General features: G+C 38.7%; 1 protein-coding gene across 11 annotated transcripts in view; it reads right to left on the reverse strand.

Moving 5' to 3' along the window:
* Nucleotides 1-5,026: 5,026 nt before the first annotated feature.
* PLSCR1 (phospholipid scramblase 1) overlaps nucleotides 5,027-15,726 on the reverse strand; it is a 35,082-nt gene continuing 24,382 nt past the window's right edge. For 5 of the 11 annotated variants that reach the window (XM_068692256.1, XM_068692262.1, XM_068692255.1 and 2 more), the window contains exons 2-9: nucleotides 13,439-13,470; nucleotides 12,551-12,652; nucleotides 10,576-10,745; nucleotides 9,541-9,583; nucleotides 8,227-8,447; nucleotides 7,622-7,783; nucleotides 6,441-6,602; nucleotides 5,027-5,393 (exon numbers count right to left, since the gene is read on the reverse strand). In XM_068692256.1, the coding sequence (XP_068548357.1) occupies nucleotides 5,334-5,393; nucleotides 6,441-6,602; nucleotides 7,622-7,783; nucleotides 8,227-8,447; nucleotides 9,541-9,583; nucleotides 10,576-10,745; nucleotides 12,551-12,652; nucleotides 13,439-13,445 (927 nt within the window). In that variant the 5' untranslated portion in view covers nucleotides 13,446-13,470 and the 3' untranslated portion in view covers nucleotides 5,027-5,333. Of the gene's footprint in view, nucleotides 5,394-6,440; nucleotides 6,603-7,621; nucleotides 7,784-8,226; nucleotides 8,448-9,540; nucleotides 9,584-10,575; nucleotides 10,746-12,550; nucleotides 12,653-13,438; nucleotides 13,471-13,985; nucleotides 14,089-15,726 lie in introns of those variants that run through there. The other 6 variants (XM_068692260.1, XM_068692259.1, XM_068692261.1 and 3 more) reach the window with 4 other exon arrangements.

Genomic DNA, 15,726 nt, shown 5'->3' on the forward strand with positions numbered 1-15,726 from the left:
GCATGGTAGTGGCTCCCTTAACGCACACATAACCACTGATGATTTCATAATTTAATAAGCAATGAAACCAGCCTGTGTGCTTTCATGGTCGTTCCTGGGATACATTAATAACTTTCTCATTCTGCAGTAAATCATGTCAGAAATCATAATCCAATTCCAATTTCTTTCATTTACTAAGTAATGCAACTTCAAGTGCACTACACTGTAATTGGCTGGGTTTCCTTAAACAGTCATGGTTTAGCGTACTTCCACATGCACTTTTTAATTTGCCTAGCAGCACGTAGGCTCAGGATTTTGCAGCTTTGATGGGAAAGCCCATCTAGCTTTCCACACGCATTTAGGGAAAACATACTTTGGAGATAGCGTAATCTGCGGTTCTTCCACAGAAAACAGCAGGACGACAGCTAGCGACAGCTGACGGAAGCTAAGGGTGCAGGCCGCAGCGGCACAGGCGCCATCTCTGCGCTCGCAATGCCACCTACCGTCCGCAGAGCCCAGCATGGCGCCTGAGGAGCCGGACACAGGCCTCAGCACCACGGTGGCTGCTCCTGCAATGTCCTCTGGGCATTTCCCCCTCCTTGCTGTTTTTAAAACACCGTGCTAAAAATAAAATGCAGATTAAAAAAAAATAATGGTAAACCAAGCCATCTGTCGAGTATCTCTGTTGAACACAGGGTACAGGATCTCCAGAACAAAACCTGTATGGGTGTCTTTCTTGCAGATCATACACAGGTTTCTTCAAAATGATCACAGAAACAGGGATGGGAGCAATCCTAAGGAAATAAATAGATAAATAGAGATACCTCATGTTTTATATATTATATGGAGGTTTGGGGCTTCTTCACTTTTTTTTTTTTTTTTTAATTTCCTCACCTTCTCTTCTACTCAGAACCAAACACTTGAAACCAAACACTTGGAAACAAAAGCCCAAAGATTCACCATCATTTTTCTGTGTGCTGGGAAGGCAGGAGGCACCTAGGAGAGAGCTTTGCTTTGTTTTACTTCACTGACAGTAAACGACATAACAGAAAAAAAAAAAAAAAAAAAAAAAAAAAAAAAAAAAAAAAAAAAAACAAGAAAGGAGAGAATGGGAGCGGAAAAAGAGGAGGAGACCATAAGGAGAATAAAAGACAGCAACACCTTCCCAAAAGAAGCTTTATAGCCAAATAACCCAACAAAAACTTCAGGTGCTTTTGTTTGTGACTTCTCTAGGATACAACAAAAATTAGCTGTGGCCATCCAAAAGATATACAAGTAGCACATAGATCCAGAAGCAGCCTCTTGAGGCTTAGGGCCACGCAAAGACTTAGCTGCCTGCCTTCCACCACAACCCTATTTCCATACTGTTGTTCAGGTTTGGAGGCAGAATGTAAAAAAGGGAACCATGTGGAGTAATGCATTTGAATCCTAGTGTTCCGATCCAGTACATAAGCATAGACCGTATGAGCATGTATCATGAAATCATGCCCTTACACAGACTGATCTAAGACAACAGATCTCTCTGATACCTGGCCTCTTCCCTCCACCCCAGAAGGGCTGTAGCTTTTTCTTTATTTCACTGGCCAGTTGTTACTTTTGTTTTGCTTTAATACCTCTCACTCTAACGTATCACTGATTCCAAGATCAGGTCTCATTACACAATTGCTTTTTTGACTGAAGTGGCTTCTTCATCTTGTTGCGTAGTTTCTCCTCCATGCAGGAAGTCTTTGTTTCCTTCTGATCATGAGAGCTTCCTTTATGTGTGAGCCCCTGACTCTACAACTTCCACCCTGGCATCATCCACTTATCTTTAGCATTCAACAATTTCATAAGTATTTCTGTCACAAAGCATTAACATTCATATTCATATTCAGGAATACAGACAACTTTAGGACACCAACTGGAATATAACATACTTTAAAACAAGGATACTCCTCATCTCCAGTTCGCAATATTATCCTCTCGTCAATTAGCAGAAAACCAGTTTTGCAATTTTGCTTTGGGACTAAGGAAGGGGTAGGGTTTTTGTTTTTCTTTTCTTGCTTTTGGTTTCTGGGAAAGTGAAATTAATCACACATTTTTTACCAAGAAACATTGTATAAATTATGCCCTATGTACCCTAGGGTTTCATTAGGCAATTGCATCTCCTGTACAGCTGGAGATGAAAACCATAGAGGGATGATGCAGATGGAAAGGTCATCAACAGCACTAGAGAAATCCATCTGCAAATCTCACTCTATAAAGGTTTTATGTAACAGTTTTATCTAACTGAGGTGGAATTGAATAACAGGCAGCATGCTGAAGGACTTCTCATGCTTTCCAAAGGCTGGATTTATGACTATGGGGATGTCATTGTATTGCTTAAAGCCCAATGGATGAAAAGTGTGAATTTCTAGAGCCTGGTTATTTACTAAGTATGAAAGCTGTCATGGGTTCTCCAGAATGAAAAAAGACTGCTCAAAGAATGATCTGTTCTGTACTTAGCACAACCAGTTTCATAAATGCACAAGTGAATATAGCTGCTTCCAGCAGCTCTTGAAAAATTTAAGGAGTAACAATTTTTCGGCTAAATAGATTAGGAAAAGGTAAATGACTATGACAGTGGTAAGATACCACTTGGTTAACTAAAGAGTTATCCCATGGTAGCTTCAGTTAGGACTTCTCATGCAATATTTTCAGTGTCATGAGAGACTGAAACAAGGCAAAAGATTCGGAGCTGTGGAACCTAGTATCAGAACTATCCAGGTGATGGAAAGCTCCCCTAGTCCAGGGGTCTCTCCATGCCTTCAAGACTCAAGATTATAGAATTTCTTCCCTGTTCTTACAGCAGTTCTGGCAAATCTAGGAGGCTTAGCTCGTATTTCTTTCTTACTTACAATACATATTTTTCCTACATCTTGATGTGAAGCTGGACATTCGCAGCTCTTTCCATTCTCAAATTCTTCTCTTACTGCTCTACAGAGATGTATTTTGCATGCAGGTTGGGCTGATGGTGCTTTCAGGCCAAAAAAAGGCACAACTGTTCCCTAAGAACAGCACTGATTAACCAAAGCCTATCTCCAACAATCCTCAAAGACCACTATATTCAAGGAATTTTGTTGTTAGCAGCAAAAGTTAACCTGAAAATGGCATAAAAGACAATTTTAAAGAATTTCATAACAATATACATTGTCATAATGGATTTATACTATTCTTAGAACATCTAAGAGTCAGTACGTAGCAGCAATGATACTCCTCTGCTCTTTGACTGGCCAGGAGCCATCAATAAATTGAAAATCCTGAACAAAAGAAATCTTTAACAAAAATAGAATACAACTCAAAATACTGGCAAGAATCTGTCCTTGTAGTTAGATCCCAAGAACTGCTATGCACACATTCTTGTGTGAAGTTGGGGTAAGAAACAGCGACTTCTCCATTGCCTGCACTTTTAAATAAAGTTATAAATGACAAGATATAAATGTGTCATTTCATGCACCTGCTTTTGAAGTGGGATTGTTCTGTTTATTATTCCTGCACCATCATATCTAAAGACTTGCAAACTGTGGAAACTATGGACTAAATGACTGAAGAAACTGAAAGCTACTTTTTCCTTGCCTCAGGGAAAAAAAGAAAAAAAAACACACAAGGCAATTCCTAGAGGATCATTAAATAGAAGCAACCACAGGCATTTATGTTTCCAGTCTCCTCTAACTTCTGTTGTTGAAAATCAAAATCGTAAGTTTTAAAACACTCAAGGAAAATTAGGGAACTGTTACACTAAATGAGTCATATTTGACAGCTGATTCATCATAAGATTAATACAATTCTGCAATGATTTCTGATATCTCTGTTCATTTTGAATACTTTGTTTCGAATGTATATACTTGATAAGCTGGAAACAATATCAACACCAAGCTGAAACTATCAAAGAAGGACACAGTGACTTATGTTCATCTGATTCGTGTCAGTATGGAACAGTGCTAGGGTCACATGGTATGATGAATGTGACCTTCTGTCTTACATTCCCTTGTATAACCACAAGTCTAAGAAAAACAGAATGGTTAACGTATATAGTTCTTGTACCTAGCAAAGGAATATTTTAACAATTCGTGTCAATAGAGAGCAGTTCTGTCTGTCTCTGGGTCCTGCACTGGCAATTTAATTCTTCCACAGATGTGGTTTCTTCCCTTTCCTCCCAGTGTCCCACTCTCCCCCTCATTACAGTCAATTTATCAAATCTTCAGAAATATTCCTCAAATCCATGAGCCTATTTGCTTTTGTTATTCTGAACTCTTATTCCTAACAGTTACAGCCTTTTTGCCTTCTTTGTGGTTGATTTAGCACTGCTATAGATGTGACTGGAGTGTCCCTGTGAATGGCCTGTGAGGAATGTTTTAACAACACCTGAAGTGTCAATAGAGAGCTATTTGTATTTGTATGTTCTTTCTTTGAAGTCTCTGATGTCTGGGGATTTCAGAACAACTGCTAACAACTAGTAACTGCTATGGCTTCTGAAGGGGACACTATGCAAGCCCATGATATCTGGCCAGGTGGCCAGGAGATTAAGAAGAAAGAAAGAAGCTGAAGGACGGCTAGAAGACAAAACTTGCAGGGGACACTGTGTAAGCTTTTGACATGCTGCCAAGGAGTACAAAGGGGGAAAGACAAAAAACAAACAAACAAACAAAAAAAAAAAAACTGAGAGGAAGACTACAAGCCTTCAGCATGAAAGACCCCCAGAGAGACCACCGGAGACGGATGCGCATGCTCCAGTAGGAGGGTTTGGATCCCGGAAGCTAATTATAATAACCCGTTTTTTCTCAGAAGTAGTAATGAATATGAATTAGCCTAGGAGCATAAAAATTAGCTACTTGATATAACTGGTGTGTGTCTAGGTGGAGCGGAGACTCCCAACGCACCCAGCACTGTTTGCTTACCTCTATTCTTTTAATAAATTTTAAACTTTGATTAAAATCCTATTTTGGGACTAAGCAATTTATAACAATAGGAAAAGATCAGGACCTCTTTATTAAGCTGACTGCTTATATTAATATAAAAAAAAGACTACTTTTTTGTTCTAGGAATTACAGTAAGAATTTTTAATAAACAATTCCAAATTTATTGGAAAAAGGTTACTATATATTGTTATACACTACAGTATTTATCTGTACAGGCAAAGGGTGCTTATTTTAATACTACAAATAATATGATTAGATTACAAAAACAGAAGCTAGACAATAAAGCTCTATAAAGAGTTTATACAAATATAATTACAAGCACAAGATATACATTTTTCATATTCTCACGGGAGCTCTGCAACCCACTGGAAAGCTGGGTGGTTTATTTCCTTCATTCTAAATAAAAAGTTCTGGGTTTCACTGCCACACTCCTGTTCGCTGCTGGTTATCACCAATACGCTCAAAAAACATGAAATCCTAAGAAGAAAACAAAAAGCAAACAAAAACAGTATTTTTAAAATCTGGTTCTTAGTTTGTGGTTATTTTGCAAGATATTCAAAGCACCCTCCCCTCAGAAACTTTGGATGATGAGAAGCAGCTGGGGGTACCCCTCTCCAGCCTCTATCCCTGGGTGTCATGTAGAGGTAAAAGGATATCCACAGAGAGAGAAAGAAGTGGTGAAAGCTGCAGATGGAAACTATTCAGAAACTATGTAGATGGAAACTAAAATTATCACTAACGTAAATTATACTTCCTTAGGATTTCCATCCTGTCTTCCTTCAGCCTGACTCAGTCTCTTCAATTTCACCTCAAGCTGGAATCTATTATCTTTAGTTTATCTTTAGTTTATTATCTTTAGTCTATCATTAAGATAGTCTAAAGATAAGTCTATTATCTTTAGTTTAGTTTAAATGCCATTATCTTTAGTTTACAGGAGAGGAAGGGGAAAAGCACATATTCTGTGCCTGGAGTCCTCATTTGTACTCACTACTCTTCACGTACATCATAGCACCTGAACACACACAGCTAAAGAAAACCTGGTTCATGAGCTGGGCTGTAAAAACTGGTGAGAATTTTCCAAACGCAGATGCTGTGTATGTACCTTTCTTCTCCCTCTTGAGCCCTGCCAACATGGAAACAGTGCACTTTTGAAGTGAACTGTTCTGGCTTTGGTTGAGTCTCTTGGCTATTGCTGATCTGCACTTTTCTGGTCTCACCATCCACATAAACATGCTCATCTCTAAAGAGTCTGTAAAGCAGTCTTCCTTTTATAGGATTTCTCAATTTTAACACACATGAAGCTGTTCTTAAATACAGTTATCACTTCATGTGATAATAAAATAAGCTTATTATCTGAAATACTTCTTTGTTGCACTCCCTCCAGGGTTAGCTTTACGCACAGGAAGTCCACAACAAATCCTCACTCACTTTGAAAAGCTCAGAGTCAAACTCTACCAAGCACAGTTTGAATGCTCAGACGAAGAAGTCAGTTCATATTCGAGGATTAGTGAACTACAGACTTACGATAAGAAAGCAAGCGCCAATCATGACTGCTTTAATTTTTACATCAAGGTCCATTGGGAATGCAACTCCAAAGTTATCTGCATCTGTAAACGCTTCTTTCAAAAATCCAGTCCACTGCTTAGAAATCTTCCCAATGGTAGAAATCTCATCCAAAGTCTTCACCTAGTTTAATAAACAAATAAAAAAAAACAGCAACAATTCCATCATTTACAATATTCCCAAATTATTTTCATTATAGATCTAATTGAAAGCTTTAAATTGTGTTACTTAAATTAATGCAGTCACTGAATGCAGCCATTTGTATAGAAAAACAACCTTGACTATCAGAAAGTCATTAATTAAGACATCTAATTCTAAATCTGACTGCAATGTTCAATGTTTTAACAGTACTGGAGGACAGCTACTGCATGCAAGCATGCACACATTCCATTGGGAATGTTGTCTTTTAGCCAAGAGAGTGAATTAGTTTCTCCTCCCATACCTCAGGAATGGCTCAAGTGAAAAATCAAACAAATTACATTCTCCTGTTCCAAAGCAGAGGTTAACACTTTTCCTGAAATTGTACCCTGTGTTCTGAATCACGTGAAAGACTAATCCCCAAAATAAAATCATACTAAATTTGCTTTAGCAGTGATCCACAACATCACTTTAAACAATGCAGTAGACTAGTGTCTACTAGTTAATCTGTATGAAAATACTGATGCATCAATACCTTATTTTTAAATGAAAGTTGTAATTCTTCACTCATTCTAGTTAAAGTTTCAGCTATAAATAATGTCCATTTACTTGTTACTGAATTATTATTACATGATTGAATGAGTGGTTGCAGAAGGTCATTTTAATAAACAGCTGATACAACAGAAAATAACTTTTTTTGTTGTTAGGAACTAACGTAATGGATTCAAAAGATTTTGCTTTAAATATATCCATTACAAATCCATCTGATTCCTTGTGTGCAATCACAAGAAATCAGATCACTGATGATTGGCCATAAGATGCCATTTCTGGAAATTTAGCTGGCTTACTTAGAATGATCTAGAGAAGTGAATTTATTGTATTAGCATTAAAATATTATGTTCTCCTTACTTAATACATACAGCTGACTGATAGTAAGTGAAGCAACAAACTATTGTCAAACTATCTGAAAGAAGATATACACAAACAATTTTTGCATTGCATACCTCAAAATTAACATCCTCACAACAGCTGCAGACAACACACGGGCCACTAATTTTCAGTACATCCATTCTTCTCTCATCTTGAATAGTGAACTTGGGTAGGCAGGGATGCCAGTTCTGGACAACATAACCAACTGGCGTTCCTGGAGGTGCTTGAATTTCTATCTTCACAGGAGAAAGAAACCCCCCACGTGAAGCAGTTCATGCTTTGATATGTTTGTTAGACAAAAACCCACACTAATGCGCAAACCAAGCACAGTTTATTTTTCCACAACAATCCAGCTTTCAAATGAAGCTGCAATTGTTTTAAGAAAACTACAGAACCGCAAATCCAAATGCAACTTCTGCCCTCACTGAAAGCAGAAACATACTCCTAAGGCTATAGAACATACAAGCTATATGTCTGCAGTGGAAAGATTTAATTCTAGTAAAGAAAATACTCTGGACATCCTGAAAGCATTCAGTGAATACCTCGCAGAAAGCAGCTACTACAAACTCATCAGTAAAAGCTCTGAGTAGACTCAGATTTGAGGCCTCAGAAGTTGAAACGTCCCATAATTATTAACATGAAAAACAAAATCATCCCATATACTGAGGGAACAACTCACCTCCTGTAAGCAGCAGGGGAAACAACACGACGAACACCTCAGGGGTCTCTGCAGTGTTATCACCTCACGACCCAGATTGTCCATAACCCGTATGGTAAAAGGTCGTGATGGCCCACAGAAGTTCCTTGTACAGCAGTCAGTGTCCTCTACCGCAAAGTATATCCTTTGCCCCAATGTATTCTTGATTTCATATTTGTTGTTTGATTCAAATCCAAGGAAAACTGAAAAACAGTAAGGAATTAACAGTTTTGTTAGGTGTGTATGTGTGAAAAACAGTAAGAAAAGCCACCATGCTACTTCTACACTGCTGTTTGGGAAGGTCTCATTTGGAGTCTGTCAGGCAGCTACTGGCAAAGGGCCCTCAAGCAGGCCAGCCCCACAGAGAAGTTCAGTGAGGACAAGCCATCATGAACATGGCAACATAGAAAGAACACAGAAATGTCCATCAGCTCCCCTCCCACCAGACATGGGCACCCACTGCCAGAGCGAGCACTGCCACTCTAAGTCACGCAGCATGGAAGGTTCCTAGGGAAGAGCTGAAGGTGTGAAAATTAGGAACAATTTTAAGTTTAGTGGTGAAGCAAGAACAGGGATCCAGAGGGCATGAATATGTTCAGAATGAGAAAGCCACGAAAAGGCCTCACAGTCAAGATTTAAAGCAGCACAAATAGAAAATAGCAAGAACTAGGGCTGAAATTTTGATTAATTTCTCCAACAAATAGAAGTTCCCTTGAAATATTATGGAAAGCAAAAGCAGCAGCATTAGGTGTCCGCTGAGATGGAAGGTCCATTTCATTTATTCTGTTTGAAATACACTGATAACACAACTTTGATATTCTTAAAGTGAACAGAATGACAGGAGCAGAAGGAAAGTAGTTCAATAAACTAGAAGAACAAGACTGCCTGGAAATGGAATTGGAGCAGCATGCCAGCCAAATGACTTAGATGGGGCAAGAGGAGACATAAAAAGTAGTGAAGAGAGGAAAGCTGCAATCATGAATGAATAGCATGGGAAATCAGTGATTTCAGCTACAACTGGTTACAAAGATTACTCAGCAGATACACAGCATTGCTGTGTATCTTTTAAGCTACAGAACCAGTTTAAAATCTTTTTCTACCCTCCTGTTTTCTTCTTCCCTCCTCTCCTCCACAAGTTCTGTGGGAATTAAGACAGATAAGAGGCAGGAAAGAGAGAGGGAGCAATCCATGAAAGGATCTATTTTAAACAAGTGGCATCAAAGAAAGTCTATACTTCAGAGTTTCGGGGACTCTTAGATTTAAATATTTTCTCTGTGATAAACACTTTTCACTTACTCTCAAGAAGTTCAGTTTGCTGATGAATTAATATCTGGTCAATCTGTTCATGGTTGAAAAATGAAACAGAATAAACAGTTAATATGAGAAATCTAGTTTTAAGAAGCATTGTTGTTTTTTTCAGAATGCAAATTTATGGAGCAATACATTGCCTAGAGACTGATTGTCTACTAGCAAAGCTGTGGACATGGCTCACGTCCTCCCTGTCCTGTCTTCTGTCAGTAGAGCAGAACAGCGTTTGAGAGCACCACAGAAGATGGTGCTGTACCTAAGCTGGTCTGGTTACAAGCACACAGGACGAACGTGCCTGTGTTCCTTTCAGGACGTAGTGTATCTCAGCATTGCTACAGAGGCTAACAAATCCTTGAACACCACACATCCCAGATAACTACGTCAGGAATTTGTACAGAGAAAAGCAGGAGTCACTAGCATGAAATTCAGAAATTTTAGAGCAGAAGCTCAGCTCTGAATGAAACTCAGGAAGCTTTTTTTCCCCCCTTTAGAGCAATTTGCAAAACTGGCAATATATCGGTATTAAGTCCCAGTAATAAGACAAACCATGCTTTTACGGGACAAGGGTGCATCCTGCAACATGGGAGCAATTCTCATTTTGCTAATGAACATTCTCTAAGTTTGTGAAGCTTGACTAGTGTCTGAGAAAGCATCACACAGAAAAGAAAGCACCTCTAAGGTGCTAACAGTACCCACATTATACGTATCTGTTCTAAACACCTTGTCAAATCACATTACTTCTCATGAACAGTAGCTTTAGAAACAGGAAAGACGTATAATACATCCAAGCCCCCTGCCCTTCAGCATCTCACTTGGAAGGAGCACAGGTACCCCACAATGTACTCTGGCCGTAACAGGCACCTCCACATTCAAAAGTGCATTACTCACATTAAAAAAGGCCTTACTTAGCAGCCCAAAAGACAGATGCAACAAAGACAGGTGTGTTCTTTAGCTTTCCCACAGATGTAGGCTGCTTCTCAGGTGACCACCTGTTCCCTGGGGAAGGAGGAAGGCCGCAGGTACCTGTGTGAGGTATTCCAGCCCGGGAGGGCAGTTGGGAAGAGGAGGAGGGATGGGCATCCAGATTGTCCCGTCCTTAGCAATGGGCTGGTTCTGGATGGGTGGACCACCCAGACCAGGTGGGCCTCCCATGGGCTGTGCCTGGAAACCATAAGGCCCTGCTCCGGCACCACCTAAGCATAAGGAGAAATACAGTTAGGAAACTTTGGTCTTGCTGCACCATGGATCTTCAAAAAGACTTGTTTACTTTTCTGAAGCATGAAGATCCTCAGACCCAAGGAAGTCATGATGGACGGGGATGTTCTAATCCCTCCAGACAAAAACAAGTTAAATAAACAAATATGTTACTCTTGTATATAGTAGAAATTTTATTCACACAAAAATTAAAAAAGAAATAATCCTATTTATTTATAAGTAAAGATGACACAATACATTACAATACAGGAAAAGTATTTGCTCAGTTGACAACTTATAAATACCAGACGAATTTTAAGACAGTTTTCCTAGAATACACCTTCTACTTACATGGTAAGAAATGTCCTTTCTGCAAAATTCACCTCCAGCTTAAAACTAAATGAGTGGGATCGAAAACCTGTACATTCCCGCTTGTTGAATTCAGGGGATTCTCACCCAAAACTCACAACTCCCTCATGCAGGAGGTGCACACCAAAGGAAAAAGCCCCAGGGCCTACCAGGGCCAAGGCAGCGCTTTCCAAGCCGCACTCCTGCAGCAGGCCCGGCATGTAAGCGCCCAGCCCTGCAGATGGTGCCCGCAGCACGGAGCAGCCCTGGGCCCCTGCAGCTGGGTCAGCTGATGCTGCTGATACTGGAAGTTATGAAACAGGAACTGTAAATCTTCCCTACCCAGTAGACCTTCAATCAGATGCAGAGGAATTTTGTTTCTGTGTGCTTCTGAGTAAAATACAAGTAGGAACCACCACAAATACTTTTGTAGAGCGGTACAAAGACAACTAATTTGAGATGCTGACTCATAGATTTACCTTTAGCGCCAATGTTTCATACTACATTACAAAACATGGGCTATTACATGTGGAAGATGATGCTGTGGCCATAAGTCAGGTGATGAACAGCGGCTTAAAGCTTGTAGCCAGCAGGAACACTCACCTCTGGTGAGGAACCACGCTTATGTAACACTCCCTCGTACGTCTGAAGCACAGGCCTTGCACACACACTGACTACCATTGTGTAAGTGTATGTGCGCAATTATTTGGAACAAAATATGATCCCCTGACCTTTGTAGTACAGGTAGCACATGCTCATTCTTTGCTGAAGTCTAGCAAACTTGCAGAACTCAGATTTCCTTGCTACAAGACACGCAAGATTTAACTTATGTACAACACAGAAACCTAAGCCAAACATTTTGCACTTTATCCATAACATACGCTCTGAGAGCTTGTTAGATATTGCTCATTGTGATTTGGTTCTTCAGAAGACAGTTAGATGCCAGGACATGAGAAACTATTTACAAGTGCTGTGTTTTGAACATGGAACATAAGATAGAAAAAGTGGAAAGGAAATGAAAGTGTACGTGCAAAGTACAGCAGAAGTGTAGGAAAAAGGAACAGGATCCACATGACCAGAAGAACTGTGAAAGGAAAACAGTTATTCAGTTCTGGATTTCTGAAGAAAAATAAACTAACATTTCAATTTAAAAAATCTTGTCAATAGCAAGAAGCTGTCATACATTAGTTGCTTTGCACCAGTGACACCTCCCTAACAAACTCCAACTGGTGACCTGTGAGGAAGAACATCCAGCATTTTAAACTTCTGCTACTGGCACTGCTCAGCACACAATAACACCAAGAAAAGAGTAAGACTTTCAGCAAAATAGAAGTTACCAGAAACTCTACAGAATTAATATCAGAAAAGTAAATCAAAGATGGTTGCTCTGGTGAAACTTCCTGCTCCCCATGCTTATGTCCTAACAAAATAGCAGATCTGTAGCCAAGCAACCTACCTTGAAAATTCCCAGGTGCATACTGCGGGTTGCCATAGGGGACCTGATTTCCCTGTGCATAGCCAACGTTTGCAAATCCAGGTGCCAATGCAGGGTTATGTGCTAGAAGAATGCAACACATATTTTGAGTATTGCTCATTTCCTCCTACACATAGGGGGAAAGATCCCCAAGCTGCTGCCTTCTTCAAAGTAGATACATAAAAATTAAGCTATTTTCTGAATAGCAAAAACTATATAATAAGCTTATATTTTATGCAAAATATGTGTATTAAAGCAGAGTATGACTTAAAAGAGTTCTGGCCCTTAAAGTGCAGGAAAAAAGACAGGCATTACACTTGATGTCATACTATCACAGAACCATTTCAGGCTGGAAGGGATCTCTGGAAGTCACCTAAAGCCCAGACAAGCAGGGTCAGCTCACTTGCTGTCTGGATCAGAAGGGCCTTGTTCATTTATATTCACAAGAAGGCTTTAACACAAAGAACTAGCAGCAAACTGACAGGCTGTACTCCTGTACAGAACAGACTGGTTAATGAGCCATTCTTCACTACATAAAACATTTTCTCCCAAGTTCTTCTAGCCTGTAACATGCTAATTCGTCACCAGCTGACTCAGAGTTATGGATTAAGTAACAAGGTCAGCTTGTAAGAAGAAGTAGCCTGCATGTCAATATGGTTAATTTATTTATTTTTTACTTAACCTCAGAAATTAAGATTTTAAAATGTAAGCTATATACTTTGTAAATTATTCCATTTTAAAATTTAAATCATTCAAACATCTATCATAAGATAGGCAAACTTATACCTAAGCTAATATTACTTGAACATCCCTGAAGAAACCCTATTACCTTTGATATGACAAAAGACATTTGGTTTATATTTTACTCACCTTCCATTGCCGTGGATCTGCTTATAACTGCTCTGCAAAACAAAATATACGTTTATTATTTTTGAATGAATTACTTTTCTGTGGTATTATGCAGTCTTAAATTAGTGATCAAAGGTATTTGCATGTCTAAATTATATGGGACAGACAAATTGTAAATACAAGCTAAAATAACTGTAAATATCTGTTTCCTTCTAGGTTAAGCCTCTACCACAAATTAATCTGAATTATCTTTGCCTGCTGCATTCATGCTTTGTGTATCCTGAAATCATCCTCAACTCAGTGGAAAGCATCAGGATGTACAGTTATTTCACTGGACTGCAGGACTACATTGTGCAACTATCCAAAACCACTGGGCAACTCATATGAACAAACAGAACAGTAATTTCAGGGCAACTGGTTTCATTATTGATGTGGACTACAAAACCTGCTTAGGTAAAACCTGAAGCAGCTGTGACACCTGCCACCTACTCAGCTGATGCAATTCCACTTTTGAAGCAGTACTACCAAGTATCAAATATGATTTATTTATTTATTTTTGTCTCCACACATAATAAGAGGTGGGCTTGCGCAGGCAAATGGGTATCCACAGCAGAATGCCAGGAGGAAAAGGGCCACCTGTTTGTCTTTTTCCTTCTACTCTTCCAGGGTCTCTAGAGTTTAAAAAAAAAAAAAAAAAAAAAAAAAAAACAGTAAAACCTAGTAATATATTTTGTCTGCTACAGTTCATCCAATTATTTCAGTCCAGCAAACATGCTCATCCAATGCTGGGAGTTAAACTGAAACGAGTTCCTTCATGCTTCTGACTCCCACAGCAAAAGCTGTATCCAAGAGGATGAATGGTTGTGGGATGATATAGCACCCAGCTCACTTGCCAGCTTACACACATCCTAGTCGTTTAATAATTAGTTTTAAAAGTGTTCTTTTTTAATATACTTTTTCTTCTGTACTAGCATACCTTACTAACAAAAATATCACACTGTTACATGTATTTTGATTCTAGTCTCGTATGAATAAGATTTAAAAAAAAAATAGTAATATGAAATTATTTGATATTATGCATCTAATCTAAAAAGGAAAAAAAAAACTGAAAGAACACATTCAAAGTATGAAACTTAAACCTTGTTCTTGCTGTTGATAATCTAGTATGGCACGTTTAATTTACATCCATATTAAAATATGGTGACAAAACTTCTGGCTTGTAGGAATACGCAAATTCAAGATGATTTAAAAAATTGTTATTTTAACCAGCAAAAGATCAGTTTATTAGTTTACACTGTGAGACGTTCAATGTACTTGAATTTCAGTGAAACATTAAGAATTACAACTGAACTCTTTCATAAATGGCAAATAGGAACAGAATCATGAGTTATTTTACAGCCATACATACATTCCTTTGTGCAATATATGATTCAGAAAATGTTGAAATGTGCTCTACAGATAGCAAAGCAATAAAGATTTTACAGAGCTCAATCCCCATTTCATCTAACAAGATGCTAAAGAGATATTTTTTTCAATAGCATGATCTTTTCTTCTATTGCTTTTTATCAACTCCTACGGCTTTTGATTCAGCCACCAAGATTAACACAACACTGTCAGTCATACCTTCCTTTTCATCCAACTAGTTTAAAAAGATTGTGAAACAAACAAACAAAAAAAAATGAAGTACCAAAGGAACAAAAATTCGTTTTTCTCTGCCATTCTATAACACAATTTATTGTTCAGCAACCTTCTTACATACAGGGAAATTCCTAACTAGTGAAGAAAATGTAGCAACAGGCAAAAGGCAATTGCTCCATTGAAAAAAATGTCTTGGTTCCTAGCTGCCTCAGTTACACTGAGCAATGTAAGATCTGTGATTCAAAGTCTACGCCTTCATTTTGGTTTAATAAAGAGCTTTACATACTGCTGTGTGGTACTAGCTCTAGTAGCAGTTTTTAAATAAATATAGGCAGCAACCACTGAAACATATTTACTGAGCAGAGAAAAGTAAAAGTACGTTGGTAATACAAAAGAAGGAAGAATGCTAATTCTTTGTAATGGAGATAAAATTCCACAGACTTAAAAGTTACAGCAAATACCCATCACTGAATTTTTTGGTTTATACCAATATACCAACAAAAATAGTAGCTGCATGAATCCCTTGTGCTGTGCTGGCCACATGCAGCAACCTGCATTCAGGACATAAATCCAGAGCAAGATGCACTGCAGGCAGTAGCCTGGCTCATGTCCCAGCAGCAGGAACTGCGTATCTTTGCATACATTTCCTGAAAAGCCTAAAGGCCTGAAGG

This window comes from Anas acuta, chromosome 9 (genome assembly GCF_963932015.1).
Source record: "Anas acuta chromosome 9, bAnaAcu1.1, whole genome shotgun sequence".
Classification (NCBI taxonomy): Eukaryota; Metazoa; Chordata; class Aves; order Anseriformes; family Anatidae; genus Anas; species Anas acuta.